Consider the following 14,250-nt stretch of genomic DNA (forward strand, 5'->3'; position numbering starts at 1 on the left):
TCTTATGGGGGATATTAATGTGATTTTAAAACTATTTAAAAACTATTTAATATTTACTATAGTGTATTAAGATTGAATGTGTACTTTAAAGATGGCCACCACAAATACGTGTTCTCCAGTGGGTGTATTAGGATTGGTCTGTTTTTTATTTCTATGACCAACTTGGGCTATATATGTGAAGCACTTTATTTATGTGGTATCCATGAGTAAGGCTGTTGCCGAAACGCGTTGGATTTTGTGCTGAAATAAATTGAATTTTCATATTGGAGGTGTCCTGGTTCTCCTGATATTTGAAGGAGTGTCTAAGTTTTTTTTTTTATATATATATATATATATATATATATATATATATATACTGGCTCTCTATATACTATATCAAAATGAGATATGGTGTGCACAGAGTCCAGGGGTTCCCCAAGAGGCTTGACAGGGGCAATAATAGATTATACTAATGCTCTATTTGTGGTAGTGTGGTTGAGCAGTTAGGCTTATCAGAGGGTAGTGTTAAGCATTTGTTGTACACACACAAGCAATAAGTGAAAACACACTCAATGACTTAACTCCAGACCAATATAGTAAGATATTCTTTTGTTAAATTATTTCTAGAACCACAAGATTCATGTAGCAGGTAAGTACATTAAATGAAAGGTACTTTACACAGTAATACTTAGAACTTTGAATGGAATCAACAATGTACAGTTTTCTTTAAAATGGCAAAAATTTTAAAAACGGACACTGCAATTTTCAACAGTTCCTGGGTGAGGTAAGTAAAGTACAGTTTTTTAGGTAAGTAACAAACTTACGGGTTCAATCTCCGGGGGCATAGGTAGCCCACAGTTGGGTGTTCAAGATAACACCAAGCAACACTGAGCCGGTTAGGTGCAGAGGTCAAACAGGAGCCAAAATAACGTGGGCCTCTATGGAGACGCGGTACTCCGGTTCAGGTCTGCTTGCAGGTAAGTACCCGTGTTGTTGGAGGGCAGACCAGTACTCCAGGAGTACTGGAGGGGCCCCAAGTAGGCACAAAAAACACAACCTCTGCGGCACAGGGCGGCTAGGTGCAGTGTCCAAACAGGGTGTCAGGTTCTCAATAGAACTCTATGGAGGGCCTTGGGGGTCACTTAGGTGCTGCAGGCAGGGCACAGGGGGCCTCTCGGGCAAGCCACCGACAGAGCAATGGTGAGGGCCGCCTGCTGGTTGTTTCTGCACTGGTGGTTGGTTTCTCTCGGGCCTAGGGGCTGCGGGTGCAGTGCCTCTCCAGGCGACGGATATCTTCGTCCCGGGCAGTCATGGTCAAGGGGGTCCTCGGGATTCCATCTGCAGGTGTCGTCGTGGGGGTGTAGAAAGTTCAGCCCAGGGTGGGCACGTCATCAGAGTCACCTGGGGATCCTCTATGGCTAGTTTGTTTCCCTCCACTGGCTGGAGTGCCCTGGGGTACTGTAACACCAGGCTTCAGCCTTTGAGGCTCACCGCCAGGTGTTACAGTTCCTGCAGGGGGAGGTGTGAAGCACCTCCACCCAGGATAGGCTTTGTTTCTGACCACAGAGTGCACAAAAGCACTCAACCCATGTGGTCAGAAACTCGTCTGGAAGTGGCAGGCTGGCACAGACTGGTCATCCTTGCACTAGGAGTTGGGCTAATATACAGGGGGCATCTCTAAGATTCCCTCTGTGCATTTTTCAATAAAGCCCACACTGACATCAGTGTGGGTTTATTGTGCTGAGAAGTTTGATACCAAACTTCCCAGTATTCAGTGTAGCCATTATGGCACTGTGGAGTTCGTAATGACAAACTCCCAGACCATATTCTAGGTATGGCTACCCTGCACTTACAATGCCTAAGAATTGAATTAGACACTGTAGAGGTATAGTGCTCATGCAGCTATGCCCCCACCTGTGGTATAGTGTACTCTGCCTTAGGGCTGTAAGGCCTGCTAGAGGGGTGACTTACCTATGCCTCAGGCAGTGGTTTGTGGGCATGGCACTCTGAGGGAAGTGCTATGTCGACTTTGCCTTTTCTCCCCACTAGCACACATAAGCTGCAAAGCAGTGTGCATGTACTGAGTGAGGGGTCCCTGAGGGTGGCATAATACATGCTGCAGCCCTTAGGGACCTTCCCTGGCCACAGTGCCCTTAGTATTAGGGGTACCTTTTACAAGGCACTTAACTGTGTGCCAGGGCTGTGCCAATTGTGGAAACAAAGGTACAGTTTTAGAGTTTAGAGAAAGAACGCTGGGGCTTGGTTAGCAGGTTCCCAGCACACTTCTAATCCAAGCTGGCATCAGCACTAGGCAAAAAGTGGAGGGTCACCATGCCAACAGTGGCTTTTTCTTTTTTATATATATATATATATATATATATATATATATATATATATATATATATATATATATATATTTGCATTTGTAGCATAAGCCATTATCTGCTGCATAATCTGCTGATTTGAACAAGAAATACTAATGAGGTGCAACCGACGCGTAAACAGTGTTAATAAAATAATGAAGTAATACAGCACAAAACGTGCCACATAATTTGTCTTTTCATGCCCAATAATTTTCTCAAACCTGTTGCATAATTCTGGTCCTGACCACTGCATACAGCATGGGACAAAGATGGGTCAGCCCACTTCAGCCATTGGTATTTTCTCTGATCACGTGTACGTCTGCCTCATAAGTGCACTTCTTTGCTAAGGTCAGTGGGCCATGCTTTGCCAGTGCTTTATTTTTCCCTACCCTCTACATTTCTTATCCATTTATTCGGTCTCGTCTACCGCACAGCGCAACCTGTTTGCAAAAAGACCTACTATCAGCTGATAGTTGGTTTAGTGCCCCACCATTGCTCACCATTGGTTAGTTTTATTGTCACTCATTTGCTTGCTTTTTATCAGTTTAGCTTGTGTGGGCTTTCTTTCCTCTCTTCTCCCCCCTTTAGCATGTCTTCATTACTTGTGTTCTTCTGCTCCTTACTTTTTAGGAACTACTTTTTGGGCAACCACTCCATGAGAGCATGTGTTTTTCTGCTGTGTCCCTCGTGTATTTCTATTTCTTCATCCGCTGCTCTCTGTGTTGCTCTGTCCCGCCAGTCTGTTTCTCCCTTGCCCCTTCCATTTTGCATTTGCCCTCATGCACTTCTTCCCACATTGCTTTCTCTCCCTTGTGTGCTTTTCTCCCCCATGCTGCATGTTGCTCTTGACTGTGCATCTCTTTCCCCGCTACACTGCATATTGCTCTCTTCCCCTGTTGTGTACTTCTCACCCCGCCTTCTTTTGATTCTCCCCACATGTACTCTGAAAGTTGCACATATGCTTCCGTGCTGCCTTTTTTATTTTATTGATATAGCAATATTGTGTTTTTTTTCCATCCTATTTAATCATGCTGTATAGCCACCACTAAACACCATAGGCAAAGCCAATAAATCCCGGAGGTGAGACATATTGGTTTTACCAATGCTTGTTCTTTTTTAGTCAGCCCTTCATGTTTGAACAGTATCTTCAAGTTACAGGAATTAAGTCAATAGCATCTTCTATTTGCACCAGCAAGAACCATATTGTACAGTGGTGTGCATTAAAACTAAAAACGGATTTAAATGTCTGTTCTAAATGCAGCTGCCTGCTAGGAAGCTCCCATATTGTTATGTTAAAATTATGTGATGGACAATTTTTTCTTTAATTGAAAAATTATTTTTGTCAGACATATGACTAGCATGTTTAAGTTGTGATATGTTTCATTTCTTTTTGTTGTATATTCTACAATCAAAGAATATCACACCAGCTGTCCAAGGCCATAGCCATTGGCTTTGCCAGCGCTTGTAGCTTGTATGGTGCCTTTATCCTTTGAGAGCATCATGACCGGCAGTATTAAAGCAGCAGATGAGTCTAGAAGAATCCACGTTTCTGGTTGTCTATAGTGATCAGAGGTTGTTGACAAGTATCGCAGAGGGACGTTTTTATTATGGATTTCTAACCCGAATGTTCAACGTCAAGGAACATTGTAGACTAAGTTGCTTGAGATGTGTGCATCTGCTGTCACGCCATGTATTCCACATTTTTACACTTGGTCAAAGTTAGCACTGCACTGCTGTTAATAGTCGGTGTTGTAGCATACTCGGAGTGGGATTTACCTGCTCTTTTGTGGACCACTGCCTGGTCAGTATCCGTCGCTGACATCACTTATGTTGTAACGCCAGCTACAAAAATATGTTGTCTTATTTAGTGGACTTATTATATCACGTTATTTATTATATTTTCTGTGCTTTGTATAGGCAGTCACATGCCGCCTTTTGTCCAATTCTCTGTTAATTGTTGATACCATTGCTTTTTAAATTTTTGTCCTCAGGTGGGCTCCGTGCTTCATAAATGAGGATAATTTGAACCATGCATTGCTGTATTAAAAACAGTGTTTCAATTGGAGTTTGATGGTGTGAAAAACTCCTGTGAAACTTGTTAAAGGCCTCCTATTTTGTTTTGTCTCTGCCGCAATGCCACCAGATTTTAGTGCATGCTCCGACCCACAATCATGGTACAGCTTAGGGCCATATCGGAGGAGGAGCTTCAACTGACAATGTGGAATTTGAATTGCAGGAAACTGTTTGCTACCTGGGTGCAAAAATATGTCTCGGTCGAAACTATACCTATATGATATTCTTTTTGCTTTCCAGCAAGAAGCCAAACCTTCAACTGAGGATTTGGGAGACAAGAAAGATGGTGAATACATCAAACTGAAAGTCATTGGGCAGGTGAGGTTTTCAGATGTGCTCTGTATCTTTCACAAATAGGTCTTTGTAAGATTCAGAGTTTATTGTGCACCTTCTTTGCTAGTCCTAGTGTGTTGATTAGGTTATTGTACATTTGAAAAAAAACAACTACTGAAAACAAAAGTATGAGCCCCAAACTTGTTGCTTGTCCTATGTGGACTTTCCTGTCACTCTTTGCTCTTCCATCATAGAATTGCTATTGTCACCTTTGGGTCCGCTCCAAAAATCAGTTTTTGAATTATGTTCTTTTTTTCTGCTTCCTTCCCACCCTAAAAAATGGACTCTTTATTTTAATAATTAATAGTCTAAGAATAATGATTTGTTTGAATCCCAGCTACACCATTGTTACAACCTTTGATAATGTTGTCACCTACAGCTTCTCGGCAAGTTTTCACTAGAACACACGCTTAAAGTTAGTTTGTTTACTTTGCCCACTATAAACGCTGTGAGCAGAGTTTTTCTTGCTAATCTGATCTGTAGCATGACCCTGGGTCTATTTGTCCCAGAATCATACTACAGATGCACTGACATCTATAGCATGACTCTGGGCCAAATGGAACTCTCCATGTGGATGTTAGAGACCGGATTTCCAAAGCTGGGTAACTACATTTACGTCTGGATACAAGTTATATTGTGCTGCGTAGTTACATTTACGTCTGGATACAAATTGTATTGTACAAGGCTATCAGTTTTCTGGTAGCATTTTTTTGATATGGCAGTAATGTATGGATTTTTCTTTTTCTTTTTTATATAACCGATACAAACCCTCGGATTGTAATGTGAGGGCAAGGGATAGCTATACATGTTCAATTGTTATGCACTTCCACCTGGCTTGTCCACTTTGCTAGGATTCTTCATCTTGCTCTCTCTCCATTTTATTCTGAATTCTTCCTGCTTCTTGGTCCTATCCCAGGATATCTAGTTGCTCTACTTACAGCACTTAAGCGCAGCCTTCCCAACATGGTTTCAAAAAGACAGAGGTTTATGCTTCATTTTGTGGTGGATGGCAAGGGGTGCTTCATATGCATTGCCATTTAAATTTGTATCTCATGTATAGTGGTGATGTATTATTGTGAGGTCCGATCTCCTAAAATATTCAGTAAGATGGGTGTTTATATTTTAAAGTGTCTGGGTCAAGTCTCCTTGGCCGCTTACATCAAACACACAAAAGGTGATGGTGATACGGCCATACATGGGTCCTTTGCATATAACTGAGTCTAATTAGAGGTGGCATGGTGGACAAAAGAATGATGGGCTGGAATGCTATCCCAAGCACTTGCCAGGGTTATTGAATTATTGCAGGTTTCCTCCAGTCACCTTTTGTGTGTTTGTGCCTGCCCATCTCTCATACCACCCCCCCCCCAAAAAATAAAAAATCAGGTGGCTAAGGATATGCTTAGACTTGGGGCCTTTGCTCACTCTGTCACTGGATCCAAGCTACATCTGACTGAGGTGCCCTAATCAGGGCAAAAGCAGTCTTGGTTACTTGTGTTCCTGTTCAGAGAGGGCCTGGGAGTTCGAGCTAGACTTTTCCCATTGAAGCAAGACTTGATTTGCATATGGCCAAACCTATTAGGAGGTGGCATGGTGGGCAAAACAATGATGGGCTGGAATGCTATCGGAGCGATTGTCAGTGGTTTGACTTTTTTCATGCATCCTCTCATCAACTTTTATGTGTTTGAGGGTTTGCATCTCAGCCGCGTAAGGTGCTTGAACTGCCTGACTTTTTTTCTTTTTATCTTTATATTTCCAACTCAAGATCTGTTACCGTTACTCCTTTCTGTACATTGATGTTGGGGTGCAGTATTACTGTAATGTATCTGCATCTTAACCTTTTGCGATCGCCTTCTTGCTGGGCTGAACTACCGGTGGAGAGTCCATTATACAAATGGAAGCGGTTCAGATTTTTAGATCTAGCATTGAAGCCTGGAAGTACGTGGGCTGCCAGTGTTAAAATGCTTTACCCACAATGAATACTGGCTACTGACAACACACAAGATAAAAAAAAAGGGGGGGGGGGGACTAGGGGCAAATAAAGGTCCAGCATACATGCCCCCAAATAGGCTATGTGAAAGCGTCCGTCCTGCCACTCACATCATGGCAGTGTTTTCCACCTTATATGGTAAGACTCGTTGTGTGACACCCGGTTGCCACCTCGTACTCAATAGCCTCTCCATAACTGCGCCTGTGGGCATCATCACAGTTGTGTGTCTTGTTTGTGCACGCATACCTTGTGTGGCCCCCATAGGGGTCAGTTTTTATCTGCACTACTGGGGTGCACTCTCACTGAGCATGTATGCTTATCATGCAACTAAGTGTTTAGCATGCTACTAAATGTTAATATCTCCATTTGATTTATTTCAGTTTTCTTTATTTAGGTCCTTTTTTAACTATGAAGGTATACTATATACCTATGTGACAGTCGTTTGGGTACAATTACAAGTTATTCACTTTGATGCCCAAATTGCGGATAGATTAGAATTACGGTCATGATGAATTGCCATGATCAGTTTTGACATTAAAAGGGCAAGAAACATCTTGACTTTTTCATTTATTACTATTTGAGCCAGTTTGACCATTGCATCCATTTTTTGGCTATTACACTAATAAGCATAGATTTTAATGATAACAAGGGCACCTGCATAATAAAGAAGATTAGAGATCCCTTAGTTATGTCTAACCTCGCCTTACACTAGTCTACTCGCATAAACACTCTGCACATTGTACCTCACCCTTCACATCAGCATAAAACTAAGGAGCTCCAACAAAGAGGCTCCTGATGGGGCCCTTTGGGCATTGCATCGCTGACACAACGAAGAGCTGCCTGATGATGAAGCATGGCACCCTTCTGGGTGTGTGTGACGGCTCTTCCTCCTGAGCAGACCCTCCGATATGACGCCTCTGGCTATCCCCAACCTAGATAATCTTCTCCCTTTATCCTACTTAGGAATTGCATACTCTTTATATTGATATATTAACAACAGACCCAAGATAAGAAATAGGAAAGATAGCCTTGCAGCTTTTACATAGTTGCAAGCAAAATGTTTGATAGTAATTATATCATTGACCATTTCATTAGAAATGCGGGACAAATGCACAGGTGTCCTATCTAATGTGACGGGGAGTCTATGAAAGCAATTAAAACGAGGTGTTAAAACGATCTATACATTATTATTTTTGTAGGCTACTATACTAAGCGCCGTGCACACAAGTTTTGGGGATTTTTGAGATTATTGGTCAGCCATCTAATAGGCACAGTTTCGAGTCTGTAACCCTTTTGCCCTTGCTGCCTTGTCAAGGTTTTTAACAAATGTGGTAAATGCGACAGTGTTTGTGGACGTTTTCCCACGTAGCCTTATTCTGAGACTTGAAAGACCTTGTCCTTCACTTTGAACTTGCTACATCACTTCAGCAAATACCCTAGATGCCTTTTTTTGATTAGTTTTGTCCCATAACAGTAATGACCTCTAGCCCTCCTTTGCCTGCACCTTCTCCTCATTGTGGCCTACTCTCCAACATGCTTTGCGAATTGTCTTGAGTGTCTTTGTACGCTCAAGTGTATGGCAGATTCCTGCGGGCCTCTGGAGCCAAGTGTGTTCTCAGCATCCTTTCTAACATGCAGTGGTGTTGTACAGTGCCCTGTTGTCTCTTCAATTAATCTATCTGATCTGATCTAGATCCCCGCTGTGACTGTGTCATATCATTTGAACTGTGGTAGTTGCCATTTTTATTTGACTCTTAATGTGATCACATAATGCAGGATGACATGGTGACACCACTGCTTTGTTTTCTCTCCCTCAGGACAGCAGTGAAATCCACTTTAAGGTGAAAATGACGACACATCTCAAGAAACTTAAAGAGTCATACTCTCAAAGACAGGTGTGGCTGTGTTTATCGTCTTAATCTCATCAGGTGGTTCTAGGCACCAGCTGGATCCTAAAAGTATTTTTTCTTTTTCACCCAGGGCGTTCCAATGAGTTCTCTCAGGTTTCTCTTTGAAGGACAGAGGGTTTCAGACCACCACACTCCCAAAGAGGTGAGTATTGTGCCTTTTAAAGAAAAGGTGTTCAGTTTGTGGTGGAATACACATCTGTATAGTCTTGCACCACCAATCCGCACTGCCTTCCAGTTATGAGTCTGTGTGCTTTCTGATCAATTAGCTATAATTTTGAACAGAAGCCTCGTGTAGGGGCACAGATTTCCTGTGGTACCAGAAAGCATACTTGAGGTCTTCAGTTCCCGTTGCTGTGCAGCAGCCCAAGTAGATCTTGCAATTTGTCATATGTTCTGTTAAAAAAAAAAATACCTGGTGAGCTTCTGTAACAAGGAGAAACGTTATTCTAACGCATACTTAAGTGTGATTAAGGAGATATTTGCTTGGGCAGAAGCTGGGTGTATTCTTGCCAATGCATGTGAATGAAAAATAATTTTTTAGGTCTCGCCTAGAAGACTGCTTTAGCTGTCTTTTTTTGAAGTGCATATTATTATAGATAATATTGATACAGTGGGCTTTGGTTTAGGTCATTGCTTATCGTTGGTTGACTTTCTTGTCAATCTGAATTTCTTGCTTAGTATCGGATGGGTTTCATTCCTCTTCATACATTTATCTCGCCCCTCATAGCTTCATTACCGTCATTTTTATTGTATGGCACCCTTCCACTTCTCAAATTTAGGGAGCTGCTTCTTTTTCTTTTTGCGCTCAGAGGTATTGCATGTGTGGTTTTTTCTTTTTCTTTTTCTTTTTTTATTTTAATTTATTGCCCCTCCCTCTTTGCTTTCTCATCACACCAACCTATGTGCTGAATGCTTGCCTTTGCATACCTCCCGCTATTTTTTGTATTTTTTATTAACATAAATTCCCTTACCTACCACCCCCACCTCGTTCACCATTTCCTCTCACCACTTGCCCGTTTTAAGTCTTTCCCCCAAACCCCCACCAGCTCCATCTCCCCCCCCCTTCCTATTTTATTCTTTTTTTACTGTGATTATTACATTTTTTGTCCTCTGCTGGAGGGCTGCCATTTCGCTTCTTTTTATTAACTCACTATTGTGCACCTTTCAATTTTTTTTTTTATTCTTCTTTTTTGTTTTTTAAATTGACTAGTCCATCATTGGCACTTGTTGTCTTGGCAGGGTGAAAAAAATAAATGACAACTGCATTGTAATGCAAGAGCATGCCCTGTGACTTATGCATCTTATGTCATCCCGTTTGTGCGCTATAGTCTTTTGACGTATACCTATGAATGCGTGATGACGCATGCTCCCATCATTTCATTTTTTGTGGGGGTTTTGCTTGTGCAGTTTTGTTAAGCATTGGCCATAATATTTTGTTTTTGCTAAAACTGTACATTTTAAATCAAAAGGTATTCGGGAATTATTGTGGCTCTGTAGCTCTATTTGTTTTCCGAGGCAATTGTGAGTTTTCATTGCAGACTGGAATTTGAATTATTTTCTGTGGTATATTCTGAGTCATCCATTTGGACTGTGGAATGTAATCTTCTGTGTGTGGGTTTGAATGTTCGGTTCATATTCGAAAGTCATTCTGAATTACCACGTTAGTTGCAGCCACTCGCACCCTGTTATTGGGTAGGCATTTTTAACCCAAATTACTCCAAATGAAGCCAATGTGTGTAATCTTGTAATTTTCGATAATGTTGCATCATATGAGTAACACAAAATTATCAAAATTACTACGGTTATTCCGGTTTAATGAGAATTTTGCCTAGCCCTACTTGTCTAATCTTTGACCTGGGGGTGTATGATAATAGGGTCAGAGACTTCACACCAGAGGGTATTTACTGCCTACTTTGGTAATTCTTAGGTCGATAACATGCATGATGTCCTGCTGTGACAAGGTTCCTGAGAGTTGTATTGGTGTTATACTGACCTGAGCAATGTTGCAAGGGTGTGTGGACTTCTCACAAATGTATTCCTTGTTTTTGCTGTGCATGTGTCGCCTTAGTTATTGGTGCCCTTGGAATGTCCATGTTGGAATAAAAACATGAATGTGAGATGTTTTATAAAGTGTTGTGTGGAATCGCAAAATGTGTAGTGCAGTATATGGAAATGTGATGTCCCTTTATGGGACATATCTGTTAAGTCTGGAAATTTGTGACCATGGATGATGTCAACTGTGTGACAGCTGTTGCTATTTTAAGCTCTAAGTGTTTTTGTGTGTGGTCTGATGTGTTCTTTACTTGTATGTATGGTACATATTGGAGACAAGTGCTGTTTGAAAATGTGTGATAGCCACCGAGGTCTGTTTGAAGTGTCTCATGTCTTCTACATATTTGTGAGTGCTGTATGTAAATGACATGTGCCATTGGGAGCCACATGAAAGCTGCCAGCAGTGCATACCTGTGCTGTGCTGAATACGCAAGATCTTCTTTGAAATGCTCTTTTGGGTGCTTTTGTATGGCGAGTTGATTTGATAAAAGCTACTGTGATGGCCAGCTGATGTGGACGTACATAAAGTATTCTCTTTAACATATGGTGTGCGATCCTCCTATGCGAACAATATAAACAATACAACATGTTTTTGTTGCGTACATGAGAACTCGCAGTTAGTTAAACATACATCGAGTGAAAACCACTTAAAATTTAACACCTTACGTCTTGCCACAGTTTAGTGGCTCCAGGAACTACATTATAGTCTCAGGCGGTGCGGTGGTTGTGGTACCCCTCGTTCATGGTTAGCCATGGGTTAACTGGGTGAGTAGCAGCTCTCAGAGGTGGCCTCTCGAGGTATTGATAATGGCACAGGGTAGGTAATAGCCTAGAATTCCACTCAGTACTCTAATGCAATGTAAAACCTCATCTGAATAAAGTGTGCCGAGTCAACTGGTTTTGCCTAATACGAGAACAAAGGAATATCACTGACCATTTAAGCATTGGTTGGAGGACTGAGGGATGATGATGATGAGGAAGGAATGTTGTGTGACCTACGCGCTTGTGGCATTTTAAGTTTTACCAGTGGAACACAGACTTTATGAGGCCTACTTGCAAGCTGCTTATCACAACTGCAGCCAAGATAATTGCATAAGTGGAACATTTAGCCCCTGCAATAGTGTGCCCTGGTCTGCAAATGGAGAGTTCTGAGGACAGGAAGGAGGATTGATTGAGATATATTAGGGTAATCTTACCTGTACCAAGCAGTGCGAGGCAAACTAAGCGTGGGTTTCCTCATTGAATACTTCACCCCTACAGTTGAGTTATTTCAGTTCCTCCCTCCACATTCTCAGCAGGCATGTCAATTTCTTCTGCCTCCACCTAAGTACTTTTAGGCAAACCTATGGTGACGCTAAAGCACTATAGAAATAAGTGACATAATACAACATGATCTGACAGTCCCAACTTTTTCAGGCTTGTTTGGAGCCCTTCTGTAGGAAAGTACCATCTTGCCTGGCATGTTACCCCCATTTTCACTGTATGTATGTTTGTTTTTGCCTATGTGTCACTGGGATCCTGCCAGGCAGGACCCCAGTGCTCATAATGTATGCCCTGTATGTGTTCCCTGTGTAGTGCCTAACTGTATCACTGAGGCTCTGCTGACCAGAACCTCAGTGTTCATGCTATCTCTGCTTTCACAATTGTCACTGCAGGCTAGTGACCATCTTCACCAATTCTCATGGGCATACTGGAAAACCCTTATAATTCCCTTGTATATGGTACATACAGGGTATTGGGGTTCCAGGAGATCCCTATGGGCTGCAGCATTTCTTTTGCCATCCATATGGAGCTCACACAATTCTTACACAGGACTGCCACTGCAGCCTGAGTGAAATAATGTCCACGTTATTTCACAGCCATTTTTCACTGCACATAAGTAACTTATAAGTCACCTATATGTCTAGCCCTCACTTGGTGATGGTTAGGTGCCAAGTTACTTAGTGTGTGCACCCTTCCACTAGCCAAGGTGCCCACACATTGTTCAAGACAAATTCCCCGGACTTTGTGAGTGCGGGGACACCCTTACATGCGTGCACTACACATAGGTCACTACCTATTGTGACGCTACACATGGTAACTCCGAACATGGCCATGTAACATGTCTAGGATCATGGAATTGTCACCCCAATACCATTCTGGTATTGGGGGCACAATTCCATGCATCCCCGGGTCTCTAGCACAGAACCCGGATACTGCCAAACTGCCTTTCTGGGGTTTCCACTGCAGCTGCTGCTGCCAATCCCTCAGACAGGTTTCTGCACCCGGGGTCTGGGCAGCCCAGTCCCAGGAAGGCAGAGCAAAGGATTTCCTCTGAGAGAGGGTGTTAAACCCTCTCCCTTTGGAAATAGGTGTGAAGGGCGGGAGAGGAGTAACCTCCCCCAGCCTCTGGAAATGCTTTGATGGGCACAGATGGTGCCCATCTCTGCATAAGCCAGTCTACACCGGTTCAGGGATTCCCCCAGCCCTGCGCGGCGCAAAACAGGACAAAGGAAAGGGGAGTGACCCCTCCCCTGACCAGTACCTCCCAGGGGAGGTGCCCAGAGCTCCTCCAGTGTGTCCCAGACCTCTGCCATCTTGGATTCAGAGGTGTTGAGGCACAATGGACTGCTCTGAGTGGCCAATGCCAGCAGGTGACGTCAGAGACCCCTCCTGATAGGTGCTTACCTCTTTCAGTAGCCAAGCCTCCTTTCTTAGTAGCCAAACCTCCTTTTCTGGCTATTTAAGGTCTATCCTCTGGGCTATTCCTCAGATAACGAATGCAAGAGCTCGCCAGAGTTCCTCTGCACTTCCCCCTTCAACTTCTGCCAAGTATCGACCGCTGACTGCTCCAGGACGCCTGCAAAACCACAATAAAGTAGCAAGAAGACTACCAGCAACATTGTAGCGCCTCATCCTGCCGGCTTTCTTGACTGTTTCCTGGTGGTGCATGCTCTGAGGGCTGTCTGCCTTCACCCTGCACTGGAAGCCAAGAAGAAATCTCCAGTGGGTCGAAGGAATCTTCCCCCGGCCAATGCAGGCACCAAACTTCTGCATCACCGGTCCTCTGGGTCCCCTCTCATCCTGATGAGCGTGGTCCCTGGAACACAGGAGCTGGGTCCAAGTGTCTCCCACAGTCCAGTGGCCCTTCTGTCCAGATTTGGTGGAGGTAAGTCCTTGCTTCCCCCCGCCAGACAGCAAACCTGTGTACTGCGTGATTTGCAGTCTACCCCGGCTTCTGTGCACTTTTCCAGGACTTCTTTATGCATAGCCTACCCTGGGTCCCCAGCACTCCGTCCTGCATTGCCCAACTCGCTGAGTTGGACTCCAACGTCGTGGGACCCTCCTTTGTGAGTGAGTCAACCGCTGTCCTCAGGTCTTCTAAGTTCCGGTACTTCTGCAGGTGCTGCCTGCTTCTGCGGGGGCTCTCTGAGTTGCTGAGCGCCCCCTCTGTTTTCTCCAAGGGGCAACATCCTGGTCCTTCCTAGTCCCCAGCAGCACCCAAAATCCTCAACTGTGACTCTTGCAGCTAGCAAGGCTTGTTTGCGGTATTTCTGTGTGAAAACACTTCTGC

The 14,250-nt window shown here is 43.4% G+C and overlaps 1 protein-coding gene across 1 annotated transcript in view; it reads left to right on the forward strand.

Moving 5' to 3' along the window:
• SUMO1 (small ubiquitin like modifier 1) overlaps window positions 1–14,250 on the forward strand; it is a 56,781-nt gene that overhangs the window by 33,790 nt on the left and 8,741 nt on the right. The window contains exons 2-4 of the mRNA XM_069226045.1: window positions 4,656–4,733; window positions 8,553–8,630; window positions 8,716–8,787. Of these exons, the coding sequence (XP_069082146.1) occupies window positions 4,656–4,733; window positions 8,553–8,630; window positions 8,716–8,787 (228 nt within the window). The remainder of the gene's footprint in view (window positions 1–4,655; window positions 4,734–8,552; window positions 8,631–8,715; window positions 8,788–14,250) is intronic.

Source organism: Pleurodeles waltl, chromosome 3_1, assembly GCF_031143425.1.
Source record: "Pleurodeles waltl isolate 20211129_DDA chromosome 3_1, aPleWal1.hap1.20221129, whole genome shotgun sequence".
Lineage (NCBI taxonomy): Eukaryota > Metazoa > Chordata > Amphibia > Caudata > Salamandridae > Pleurodeles > Pleurodeles waltl.